The 12,943-nt window shown below is 44.9% G+C and overlaps 1 protein-coding gene across 1 annotated transcript in view; it reads left to right on the top strand.

Annotated features, from left to right (window-relative positions):
* The window catches only part of Chat (choline O-acetyltransferase), a 51,812-nt gene extending 47,592 nt beyond the window's left edge, over nucleotides 1-4,220 (top strand). Inside the window, exons 14-15 of the mRNA XM_051202579.1 lie at nucleotides 1,179-1,316; nucleotides 3,740-4,220. Of these exons, the coding sequence (XP_051058536.1) occupies nucleotides 1,179-1,316; nucleotides 3,740-4,021 (420 nt within the window). The 3' untranslated portion in view covers nucleotides 4,022-4,220. The remainder of the gene's footprint in view (nucleotides 1-1,178; nucleotides 1,317-3,739) is intronic.
* The last annotated feature ends 8,723 nt before the right edge of the window (nucleotides 4,221-12,943 follow it).

Below are 12,943 nucleotides of genomic sequence, written 5' to 3'. Positions count from 1 at the left end.
GGAGAGCAAAAGAGGGATGGAGGAAGGGAGAGACAGAGAGAGAAAGCTGGGAGGTGGTGGTATGCACCTTTAATCCCTGCACTTGGGAGACAGAGGCAGGCAGATCTCTGAGTTCCAGGACAGCCAGGGTTATACAGAGAAGCTCTGTCTTAAAAAAAAAAAAAAAACATGCGCACATGTGCACGCGTGCGCACACATACACACACACACACGCGCGCGCGAGCACACACACATACACACACACGCGAGCACACACACAGACACACGCACACACATGCACACATACACACAGAGACACACGCGAGCACACACAAGACACACGCGCGCGCACACACGTGTGCGCACACACACAGACACGCACACACACAGACACACACAGACACACACGCGCACACACAGAGACACACACGCGAGCACACACACAGACACACACACACAGACACACGCGCACACACACACACACAGAGACACACACACAGACACACACGTGCACACACACACACAGAGACACACAAGCGAGCACACACACAGACACACACATAGAGACACACACGCGAGCACACACACAGACACACACACGCACACACACACACAGAGTCCACATCATCCAGCTAGCACTTTCACCTTTAACATCAGCCGAGCTTTAGATCAGCAGTCTACTTCCTGACTTAATTTCTGAGATTATGAATAGAATTTAACTGAGTCCACACATAGCCCCTACTGGGACATGAACCCTGTCCCAGCTTTGTGCTTGAGGACGAAGAATTAGTTATGGTGTGATTCTAGCCCTGACAGTTTGGACACCTCTCCCCTATGCCTGGACCCAACACATGAGCCAGGCTTCTCCCACATACTCTTTCCCTGGCCAGAGCAGGTTGGTGCTGGGATAGGCGGGCTCACACATTCTTCTGTTGGAGTAGCATGTGCATGCAGCTGTGTAGTGGCAATGGCCTCACCTACCTGTCATCTTGACATTCATACGGTAGATCCCGGCCTTCTCTGCACACAGCTTGAGTGTGTAGCAGTATGCAGGAGCCCAGGAACAGAGGCTGCATAATAAAGCAGTCAGCCTTAGCAGATGCTCACATAGCCTGTCTATCCAGAACAGTTTAAGCTGCTGGAGTCACCACTGGCCTTGGACTGCACGTCTCATTGTCTTCTGTGTTCCTGACCCTCAGGCCATAACTGGCATGGCCATTGACAACCACCTGCTGGCACTGAGGGAGCTGGCCCGGGACCTGTGCAAGGAGCCGCCTGAGATATTCATGGATGAAACATACCTGATGAGCAACCGGTTCGTCCTCTCCACCAGCCAGGTACAGCCTCTGTGTATGTGGCCAGGGCCTCACAGTAGAAACAAGGAGTTTCTGAAGACATTAATGAGTTGGAATCTGTCTTTGTCTCTGCTTTTTTAAACACACACACTCTCTTGTATGAATATATTTGCCTATATTTCATATTTGCTAATTATGCAAAAATAATTATACATACTTACAGGGTACAGTGTATGCTGAATTATCTGCATGCAATGGGTAGCAGTCAGATCAGCCTAATTGGTATATCTATCAACTTGGCCATTTAGAGAACATTCAAAGTCCTTTCCACTAGCTACTATGAAATATTTAAGTTATTGTCAACTATACCCTTCCAACTGTGCCATCAGACGCTGAAGTCGACAATGTCCTCCTCACTCAACCCCACCTCCAGGCTCTTCTTTAAGAAGTTTTATCTTTACTTATGTGTTTCTCTCTCTCTCTCTCTCTCTCTCTCTCTCTCTCTCTCTCTCTCTGTGTGTGTGTGTGTGTGTGTGTGTGTGTGTGTGTTTCTCTGTGAGTGTACCCTCTGTGTCTATTGGTGCCCTCAGAGGCTATAAGAGGGTATCGGATCCCCTGGAGCTAAAGTTAAAGGCAGTTGTGAGCTGGCTGCTATAAGTATGGGGATTTAACTTGGGTCTTCTGGAAGAGCTATAAGCTCTTTTAACCACTGAGTCATCTCTCTAGCCCCAGGCTCTGCTTTTTTCTTTATTTTCTTTATTTATTTATTTTGATTTTTTTTTTTTTTTTGAGACAGAGTTTCTCTATGTAGCTTTGTAGACCAGACGGGCCTTGAACTCACAGAGATCTGCCTGTGGGATTAAAGGCATGCACCACCACTGCCCAGCTTTCTTCTGAAGAGTTTTGTCACCTACAGTACAATGATCTAAATGTTTGGGGAATTGATATTCTCCTAGCTTCTAAGTAGGAATGATAACAGGCTCCCTTAGCCAAGGCAGACAGGCTGAGAACACATCGATCTGAGGGTTCTAAGTATCATGCCTTGCTGTCTTGCCATCTGCTGCATGTGACTTGTGTTCCCCTGTAGAGGACCCTAGGACCCGAAGCCTGACAGGCCTGGTTGGAAGTTCCCCAGTTAGGTCAGGAGGATTATGATAATGAATGGTCAGGCCACCAATGGCAGAAAATCAATTGTCAACCCAACATTTCCCACCTGGTGCTGTACATATGCCGACCGTGTTAAAGGACCACAACCACAGAGACAGAATGGCATTCATTAGGGGGAAGCTGCAGGGGAGGGGAGGACACACCTAAACATGACAGCCTCCTGAAAGTTACCTCCTCTGCAAACCATTGGACGTGGGCAGCAAAGGGGGCCGACAAAGCTATGTTTGAGGATAAAAGCCCACTCAGTAATTTAATTTTGTCATTACAGCAGTGAGCTCAAAGACATGAATAAATGGGACTAGAATACTACAACATAAATTCTTCAGGAAACCATCCATGGGCATAGAGTGCTCTGGAATGGTTTTATGGCCTCCAGCCATTGTATGGCAAATTTATCTGACAATGCTGTGACTCTATTAGCAAGACTAATGGCTTGTTCTGCCCCATTAAAATGGCCAGTGTCGTTTCAGAAGGCCCGAGAACACAGCACCAGAAACCTGTGGACTGAAAACAGACCCTGGCCCACACTACACTGGCCTGAGAATCCTTTCTACTTATCCCTAAACCAGCAGATAAAATGAGTTTGGAGTGTGAGTCGTTTAGCCCTTTCCCACTGAAAGTGGCATTTATGGCTCGCGTTTTCAGAGACACGCTTTCTCCTTTTGCGATCTGGATTGAGAAGCCCCAGCCCTCTAAATTCCAAACATCTTAGATGATTAACTAAAATTCCAGGTGACAGCAGGCTTGGAGGTGCCCGGTGCTGAGTAATTGTGCATGGGTGGGCCTTGGGGAGGGAATCAGACCAGCCAGGCGGTACTGACAGTAATTAAGGATCTGGGGGAAATCAACAGAGAAGATGGGCCAGATTTCCTCCAGTTCATAAATTACTCCCTGTGGGAAGCCATCTAATGGTTGGGTGCCACCAGGGTGCCGTTTAGTAAATTAGCCTGATTGCCACAGTGCCTCAAATGGCCCCTAGATGAAGGAAAGTCTTGGCTCAAGCCAGAGCAGCAGGTCACCCTGGGAGCTTCCAGCTCCACAAGCGGAGCTAATTGCACAATGGGGAGTGGGTTGGGGTCTCTCTCCCTCGACGCCATGCACCTTGACGGGCTCATCTTTATTACTGTAGCTATGTCCTTTCATTCATGGCAACACAACTCAGTCTGGTCAAATCCAGGATGAGGAGACAGACGGGAACAAATGCCATGGAGGTCTTAGGATATAAGGATTCACCCACCATGTTCTAGCAGGTTCCAGGCTGTCAGGATAGGTTGCTTCTGACCTACGCTCTTCTCCAGGTGCCCACAACCATGGAGATGTTCTGCTGTTACGGTCCCGTGGTCCCCAATGGGTATGGGGCCTGCTACAACCCTCAGCCTGAGGCTATCGTCTTCTGCATCTCCAGCTTTAACAGCTGTAAAGAGACCTCTTCTGTGGAGTTTGCAGAAGCCGTGGGAGCGAGCCTTGTTGAGATGAGAGATCTCTGCAGTTCGTGGCAGCCTGCTGAGGGCAAGCCACCAGCAACAAAGGAGAAAGCTAAAGGCCCACCCAGGGCAAACAATCTTGACTCCTGCCACTAGCCTGACCTCCTGCAGGAGCCAGACCCTACCAAGCCCTGCTTCCCATCCCCACCCCAGCCTTTTGTTGCTTCCCTACCCCCAAACCACAGACTGTGTGGGGAGGCATCACACAAAGCTGGCATGTTAGGAAAATGAGTCCCTCGTTATTTATCAAGGCAGCCTTGGGCCTTTACAACTGGAACAGAGACTAGCCCAGCTTGGAAGCAGCCTGGGTAGGCTTGGACCCTCCTCTAGGATCTTCAAGAACGGAATATTCATGCTTCTTTGCCAGCAGCACCCAGTGGTGCACATGGTAGCTCTGCCTAATGAGAGGATGAATCGTCTCATCGCATGTTATGGACCCAAATAAGTCAGGCTAGCAATGCATCATTACCTGCCACTGTCCCTCCATAGGGAGAAAGGACACTCACATACACACATACAGCCCAAGCTCAATTAAAACACTGTGGCCCACACCCCCCAAGACACATCTTTCATCTTCCATAACAGTCTTCCCTAAGTTCGGATAATCTATTCCAGATATTCAGGAAAAAAAAAAGAAAGAAAGAAAGAAGAAGAAGAAACCCACCATTTTCTTCATTTGATAATGGCGGGAACTAAGTCTGAGGGCAAGGCTGTGAAGATTAAAGCTTGGGTTGTGGGAGAAGGGATGCATGATAGCACTGGTGCCCCCTTTGGGATGACACTGCCCAACAGACATTGTTTGAGTGATTTTTCTCTTAAACTATTTACAATGATCTGGAAGAACCAGGCCTATACTTGCAATTCTCTGTCTGAAAAGGAACTCACTGTATTTATTGGATATATCAAACCATGCACTGTGTGGGCAACAAGACTAGTGAGTGGCAGACCCTTGGCTGGAGGGAGCACCTCCTCCCTTAGGAAGGGGCTGGAAGCTGGCCTTCCCCCTCCAAGAACAAAGGAGCACACTCACCTTTATGCAAAGGCGACACTGAGCCATGGCCACAGGCTGCTCTGTGGGGACCCCGGGAAAGGAGACTGTTCCATGTGTCCCTAAAGAGATGGAAAATGAGACCGTTGTTTGAAGCAGTGATGCATCGTAAGTATGGCCACCTTATCATACTGCTAAATTGCCAAATTATATATGAAGTTGATATTTGGGTTCTATTTTTATAATATAGTTCTAGATTTATGGCAATATGTACATTTTAATTTATAGTTCCGTGCTTTAAAGAAATACATGTATGAATAAAGAGCAGTATATTGAAAGTATTCTATTCAAGGTATTTAAGGACTCTACATCTGTATTCAATAAAATGCAATGCCAATAAAGATGATGATGTCATCATTTCTCCTGACAGACAATATAAAGCCACAGCTCAGTGGCCTGTATCTAGACTCTGCCAGCACCAGGGTCTGAGGGTGAGGCTGGAACAGGACATAAAGTCAGGAGTTTGAAGCCAACCTGGGCAACAGAAGATTCTGCATCTAAAAATAATAGACACTGGGCCATGAAAGAAAAGGAAGGAGGAAATGTCTCTGCTAGTGTATGTGTCAGGCCATATTGTGATTAAGGAAAGGCATGGGTTTCATGTGACATTTTAGTTGATTGACAGGAACTCAGTGTAGAGATGGATGCTCCCTGTAAGGCTGTCCAAACATGGGTAGGCAGCAGAAAGTAAAGATAAAACTCCAGGCTCAGAGGCTAAATGCTTGGCTAACAAGCCCAGTGGTACTCCACATTTGTTATGGGTCGCATGAGAAGTCTTATCACCTTTGAAGACCATAGAATCCTTATCTGTAATGTGGGAATGTTGAGGTCAACACTACTAACCTCTGGGGTTCAGGACAAGATGATATGAGATTGTTACAGGCTCACAAAGTGAGCAATCCAATGTGCCAGAATGGAGAGTCTTCCAAATGGGAACCCTGGAGCTTTCCCAGCTGAACTCTGGAGTATGCTTGTTAGAGAGCCAGGATGTGGGAAAGCCGCTTTTCAAAGAGATAATAGCTTAGGATATTCCAGGATGGAGAAGAGGATGAAAGTAATGTGATTTGTTTTTATCTATCATACATATGGCAGATGGCCTCCAAACAAACAGATGTGAAAATCAGAAAACACAGAGAACAGGAAGCAAAGACAATATAAAATTATGCCTCCTTTCCATTGTTTGGATGCTGATATCCAGAGAAGGCAGGTAGACTCCCTCTGAATGGCACAGGAGCAATGAGAAGTTTCCACATTATTCTGGAGCAGTAGTCTCCTTAGAGGGAAACCCCAGTGGCCATTCCCTTTGCCAGTTCATTCTAAACACACACACACACACACACACACACACACACACACACACACACACACACACAATCCCCTGAATTTCTCTTTCAAAAAGCCCTTTTACATACCAAGGGTGAGCAGTGCTCCTCCTGGGAGGAGCTGGCCTAGGAGGAGCTGGCCTCACATCACACAAAGACCTTTCTAAACCAACTCTATTGATTCCACTCCTATTATGTGTTCCTCCCATCTCTTAAAGGGATTTCTGTTCCTACCTGTTCCTTACATCAGGGGCCCCAGACTTCTGTCTATGTTCTCTATTTCTAATTAAAAAGTGATGATATGGCAGGCTGAGTTGATGCAGAAGGGCTCCTCCAACTGTGAAAACATATACTTAAAGGGGAATTATTTAAGCTATATACTGGCATTCAGAAGAAATAAATAAATAAATGAAATTCCAGCACTTGGGAAGCTGAGGCAAGGAGATCTCTGCAAGTTCTAGGCCACCCTGGACTACAAAGCAAGTTCCACGACAGCCAGAGCTATGTAAAGAGAGCCTATCTCAAAAACAGAGAAAGAAAATAAGTGCTCACATTCCAGAAAGAAGCATGCCCATGGTTAGCAGGAGCTTTAAGTTTACACATGACAGGTTTATCTTGTCCAGTGCCCTGTCCAAGAGCAACATGCAGGAGGAAAGGGTTTATTTAGCATGTTGTTCCAGGCAGCAGCCCAGGACTGCCAAGAAGTCAGGAGGCAGGAACTTCCAGCACCATATTCACAGTCAGGAGCAGAAAGAGAAGCAGCCCGTGGCCTGCTTCTGTGCATTGAGGATGCTCAGCTGGCTTTCTTCTCACAGTTCAGGGCACAATCCCATGAAATGGTGTCACCCACATTCAGATGGGTCTTCTCATCAATAAACAGTCAAGGAAATTCTGAGGACGAGACAGGCTGGCCTGATTTATAGAATTCTTCAATTAAGACTCCCTTCCCAGAGGTTCTAGGTGGTGACATTTACAACTAGCCAGCCCAAGACCCCTCTGGCCCACCCAGCACACCATCCCTTGGGGTTGACAGGATGTGCAAGTCCATGGATGTCCAGCACAAAACACAAAACCAGTTCCCAGAGGTATCTTCATCCTGTGCAAAGGACTAGAAAAACTCTTACCATCAGTTCCCTCCCTGCCCCAGGCAAGGGCAAGAAAGCATCTACCACTCAAGGTGGTAGATGTAGGGGGAAGAAACGCATGGGAAACCAAAACAACATAATTTATCATGGGAGCATGGGGAATCTGATTTTACACAATCATTTTAAAAAGCCAAATTGGCCTGATACAATAAGACCCAGAGAAGCACATATAAAACCACTTTCCACCTTGGACACATCAAACACCCACAGTGGGAAACAGTCTATTGCAGATGAGCTCACAGTCAGAAAACAAAGCTAGGAAATAATATGCACTACAGGAGAGCAGCAGAGAAAGCAAATAGGAGTCAGTACCACAGCAGCTTCAGATAATGGGCACTTCAGGGAAACCAATAAACAGATGTGTCTAATATTGTTAAAGACGTTGTTGAAGGAAGACAAAACCAGGAACTTGGACGAACATGTGAGAGTTGAAGGGGAAACAGTCTAGTTTGTTTTCTGTTACTGTGATAAAGACCATGGCCAAGGGAGGAAAGGATTTCTTCGGCTCACACATCTCGGCCATGGTCTATCACTGACAGAAGAGACAACAGGAACTCAAGGGAGGAACCCGGAGGCAGGCACTGAAACAGACCATGGAGAGATGCTGCTTACTGGCTTACTCTCATGGTTTTCTCAGTCTGCATTTTTATACAGTCCAGGACCACCTGTCCAGGGGTCATACCACCCCCAGTAGGCTAGACCCATCTACATCAATTAATCAAGGGCATGTCCCCACGAACCTGCCCACAGGCCAATGTGATGGAGGCAACTCCTCAGCCAAGGCCCCTTCCCAATGACTCTAGCTTCTGTGGAGTTGACAACAAAACCCAGCACAGGGAAACATTAGACAGAATGTGGGAAAACAGTCAGTGAGAAATGACTGAGAATATTGCAGCACATAGTGAAAATTTTAAAACTCATGGGTCAAAGTAAAGAAGACAACACAAACTTTAAAATGCTTAAAGAATGCTAAAGGTACCACATAACAATGCTGCTCCCAGAATGTCTCAGGGCCAAGTGTAGGATACCTTATTAAGCGCCCCCCCAAACAATACAGGCATTGCATTCTTCTTGGTTACCAACTAGAACTAGATGACCCTATTGTTGAAGACATCACTTGATTTGGTCTCAATGAAGCTTAAAATGAGCTGAAAGTGTTCTCCCTTCTGGCTAGCTTTCACACTGCCTAGATGTTCTATATACGTAGTCTGCTGGGGGAGGAAAGGCATTAACAATCTTACCTGGCTATGAGCCCTGTGCACCATTCAGTACCAATTTGCCGGGCACGTGTGCTCATTGGTGTAACAGTGGCATGACTGACATGGAAGCGTCCAATCACTTCATTGTTGGATTTGAGGCTCTCTCCACAAGAGGAGTTCACGTCTGCTACTATAAACCTGGCCAAAAGCCACAGCTAGGGAGGTCCTAGACCCTAAGGCAGGAGCTAACTGCTACTGTTTTGCTTAATGGATATGGTGCCAAACTGCATTCCAGCATTAATACCCATAGATTAGTGCCACTCTCTGAAATGGTCAGAGAAGTTTTTGTTTGCAGTTGATGCAGAGGACACATAACTGTTGAGTGCTTGGCCCAAAACAGAACAACTACCTCACTTCCTCCAAGGAATGCTGTGGAAGAAGATATGGAAAGAATGTAAGAGCCAGAGGATAGGAAGGGGTGCTGTGGCATACCATTTTCTAACCATGGCACTCGGAAAGCCAGCCAACACTTGCAGCTATGGTACCCGCGAACTGACAGCAGTAGTGGCTACCTGCATAAGACTGGGCCTATCACACTCCATCACAGACTGGGAGGGATCCATGGAGCTAGAGGAACTTAAAGGTTGCTGGGGTTGAAGGAGCCATATTCCCCAGTGGTAGAGCCATTGGTAAATTTTTCTTGATCAAGCAAATAATCTCCCACACCCGCTCATGCAGGCAACTGTAACTGGATATAGTAGGTGAAACAGCAACAACAGAAGACACGGATGTGAGAGAGACACTTATTGGGAGGGAGGAAAAGGGAGGACAGTGGGAGGGGAGAGGCTGACAGGGGACAGATCAAGACATATTAAATGTGTGTATGAAATTGTAAAGGAGGAAATAAACTTCATTTGGAGGTACCTCGTATCAAAACCTTTGGGATGCAGTGAAAGTTTTCACAGGCGAGTAATACACCAGAAAGGGACATGATAAAAGAATGGGTGAGCTAATTATATATTTGAAACAAAAAAGGGGAAAGTCGGACCTGGTGGCCCATGCCTATACTCCCAACACTTGGGAGTTTGAGGCAGGAGGATTAGGAGTTGAAGGCCAGCCTAGGCTACATAGTGAGTTTAGGCCAGCCCGTGCATCATCGTAGGACCTGTCCAGGACTGTTAAACAGAGAAACCCTGTCTTGAAAAAAATGAACAAACAAACAAAAACTGTAGAAAGGAATGCCTTTTAAAGACTTTCAGTTAGAAGGAACCAGTGACCTCAAATGAAGAAGAGAAACCCAGACAAAATCAGTTACCAATGAAACAGAAAACAAAACCCAGCAGAAAAGAGAAAGAAAAAGCAGACTGTTTGAAAAGACTAACAAAATACACAAGTATGGCAAAACTAGTTTGCAATAGTTTAGTTTCCTGTTGGGGTAAAATCTCTGCTCAGAAAGCTGCCACCTTGGCGGTAGGAAGGAAAAGTACGTCAGAAAAAAAAATTATTTCTTTTGGAAGCATTTTTGTTAAGCCATCATGAAATTATTTTTTAAGGACAAACATTTCCATCTAAAATATGGCCTATTGTACAGGATTTTCACTGTGCCTGCCATCTTCAGTGTTCTGGAGAGGTCATTAAACAAACGATATGGAAAGAAATTACCAAAATCCACCAATGCTTCCACTTCCTTAGCCAAAGACACTGCCTTCAGTTCTTCAGCCTAAGATGTATGTCACATGGAAAACATCAGTTTATCTCCTTATAAAATAGTCATGGGGCATCCCATCAAAATGGAGCGACTGCAAGAGGCATTATAAGGTATTTTTCAAACGGTTACTAAAAATTCAGAATTGGCTACAGGGACTGTGAAGAAGACACTGCATGAGAGATTCTGTTCAGCCACAGTAAGAGACATAGCAGGCGCTCCGACCCACCTCTTGTGCTGTGAAACTCCAAGAGAGAAAGCTTGGGTGACTTGTGCCAGCTTGTCCTGTGGGCAAACACACATGGACTTCAGCCAGGGCTCCCTGATGCTTATTCCCATTTCTTCCCATCCGTAACTGAGAACACCAGCTGGGCACAAGGGGACTCAACGCTCCTCTCACCATTTCTACTAACTTCTACTCCTTCATAGCATCTTTCCAAAATCCTTTTATATTTAACTATTTAAAAAAAATCATTCCTTAGTCTATTTTTTCTAAATGAGAGAATTAGTGATGATTTGGGTTTTAATGAAAATAAAAATGAGGATGATATTAAGTCCTCACATTAATGACATTGTTATGATGTTTTGACTCTTAGCTTACCCAAACCTTCTGCTTTATTTGAATCAAGTTTCCAGTCTTAAAAACAAATACAAAAATTTCACTACCTTCACAAAATAACTACCTTATTTTGGAGAAAATACAAATTTTAGACGTAATAGGACAGAGGCTTTGTCTTTAGATTTGTCTTTAATTATGTAGTACATGTATGTTTGTATGGGTGTGCATGCAGAGTGAGTGTCAGGTGTTACAGAGTCTGTGGGGGTGTGGGACCGAACCGGGTCCTCTGTGAGGGCAGTACTTACTCACTCTTATCCACTGAGACATTGTTCCAGACCCATAGAGACTACTGTAAATCTTCTAAAAGAGCTTTGTATTGTAGGTTACCTTTCTCTCAGGTGAGATTGGGTGGGTTTAGGCTGGGATGACTGTAAACCATATCTTTATTTGAGATCTAAATTCTTATAGATAAGAACAAAAGAACTGCTTATATATTGTTTTTGTATGTGTGTATACACATTTGTTTGTATCTGTATCTGTATCAAGATTCTAGAAAGATCCTCTTGTCTCTGTCTTCCCTGTGCTGGAATTGTAAGTGTACACCATCACGCCTAATTTTTTTTTTTTTTTGTATGGGTGCTGAGGCTTGAACTCTGGTCCTTAGGCTTGCATTCCAAGCACTTTACCAATAGAGCTATATTTCCCCAGTACCCCCAAAAGAAAGAATATATTAACTGGGTCCAACCTATTGGTTTACTATGTTGCTACTAATACTAAAAATGTTAAGATAGAATAAATCAAAGCCTCTAGCTAGTCCTATAGCATACTCAAATTTATGCCTACTTCATGGTAACTTTGACATTTGTCAGGACTACCCAAGATTTAGGTTGACATTTTTATTCAAATTATGTAAAAACAGCATCCAATGACAAAAACATTTATAAGGATGTTGTTGTTGTTAGTTAGTTTGTTTTTTAGTAAAACTTGGCCAAATGCTAGAATCAAGAAACTTCTGTGGGTACTGGCCTATGAATTTTAGGACAAACCCAATCTACTGAAAATAATTTTAAAAGACATACTTTAATGTATGTTTTCCTCTATAAGAGTTGCCATGGTCATGGTCTCTTCACAGCAATAAAATCCTAACTAAGTCACCAGTCTAGCAAAATCAGTAAACTCTAAGTTCAGTGAGAGACCCTGTATCTAAATCCAAGGTAGTGCCAGGCACAGAAGCACATGCTTCTAATGCTATCACTTAGAAGGCAGAGTGAGGCCAGTGTAATTCTAAAGAGCAAGTTCCAGGACAGTCAGGGTTATAAGGAGAGACCGTGTCTCAAAAAAACCAAAATCAACAAACCCAAGTGGCCTGATAGGAGGACTTGGTGAATCCAGGCTCTTGGCATTAAGGCTCATGGCCTCAGTTCACGTCCTGGAACCTATGTAGAGAGTCGAGTCCCACAAGTTGTCCTCTGACCTCCACATGCATGCCACAACACACATGCATGCCACAGCACATATGAACACACACACACACACACACACACACACACACACACACACACGGAAATGAAATATGAAAACAGATTAGTAGTGAAATCAAGAAAGAAGTCCTTTCAAATGCACTTAACAAAGTTAATAATCCAATCCATAGTATTCCAATGAGGAGTAGATTGTGTCTTCTAAAAGTGCAAAAAGTTTAGGGAAAACCAACTATTAGTCTCTTAGGGTAACTATTGCTCTGATGAAACATCAGGACCAAAAACAAGTTGGGGAGGAAAGGGTTTACTTGGCTTATACTTCCTTATCACTGCTCATCATTGAAGGAAGTCAGGACAGGAACTCAAGCAGGACAGGAACCTGAAGGCAGGAGCTGATGCAGAGGCCATGGAGGGGTGCTGTTTACCAGCTTGTTCCTTTTATGCTTTGCTCAACCTGCAGTCTTATAGAACCCAGGACCAACCCAGGGATGGTTCCAGGGACAAAGGGCTGGGTCCTCCCACATCAATCACTAAGAAAATGCCCTTCAGGCTTGTCAGCTTA

Source organism: Phodopus roborovskii, unplaced genomic scaffold (genome assembly GCF_943737965.1).
Source record: "Phodopus roborovskii unplaced genomic scaffold, PHOROB, whole genome shotgun sequence".
Lineage (NCBI taxonomy): Eukaryota > Metazoa > Chordata > Mammalia > Rodentia > Cricetidae > Phodopus > Phodopus roborovskii.
This window is presented reverse-complemented; position numbering and strand designations above follow the sequence as displayed.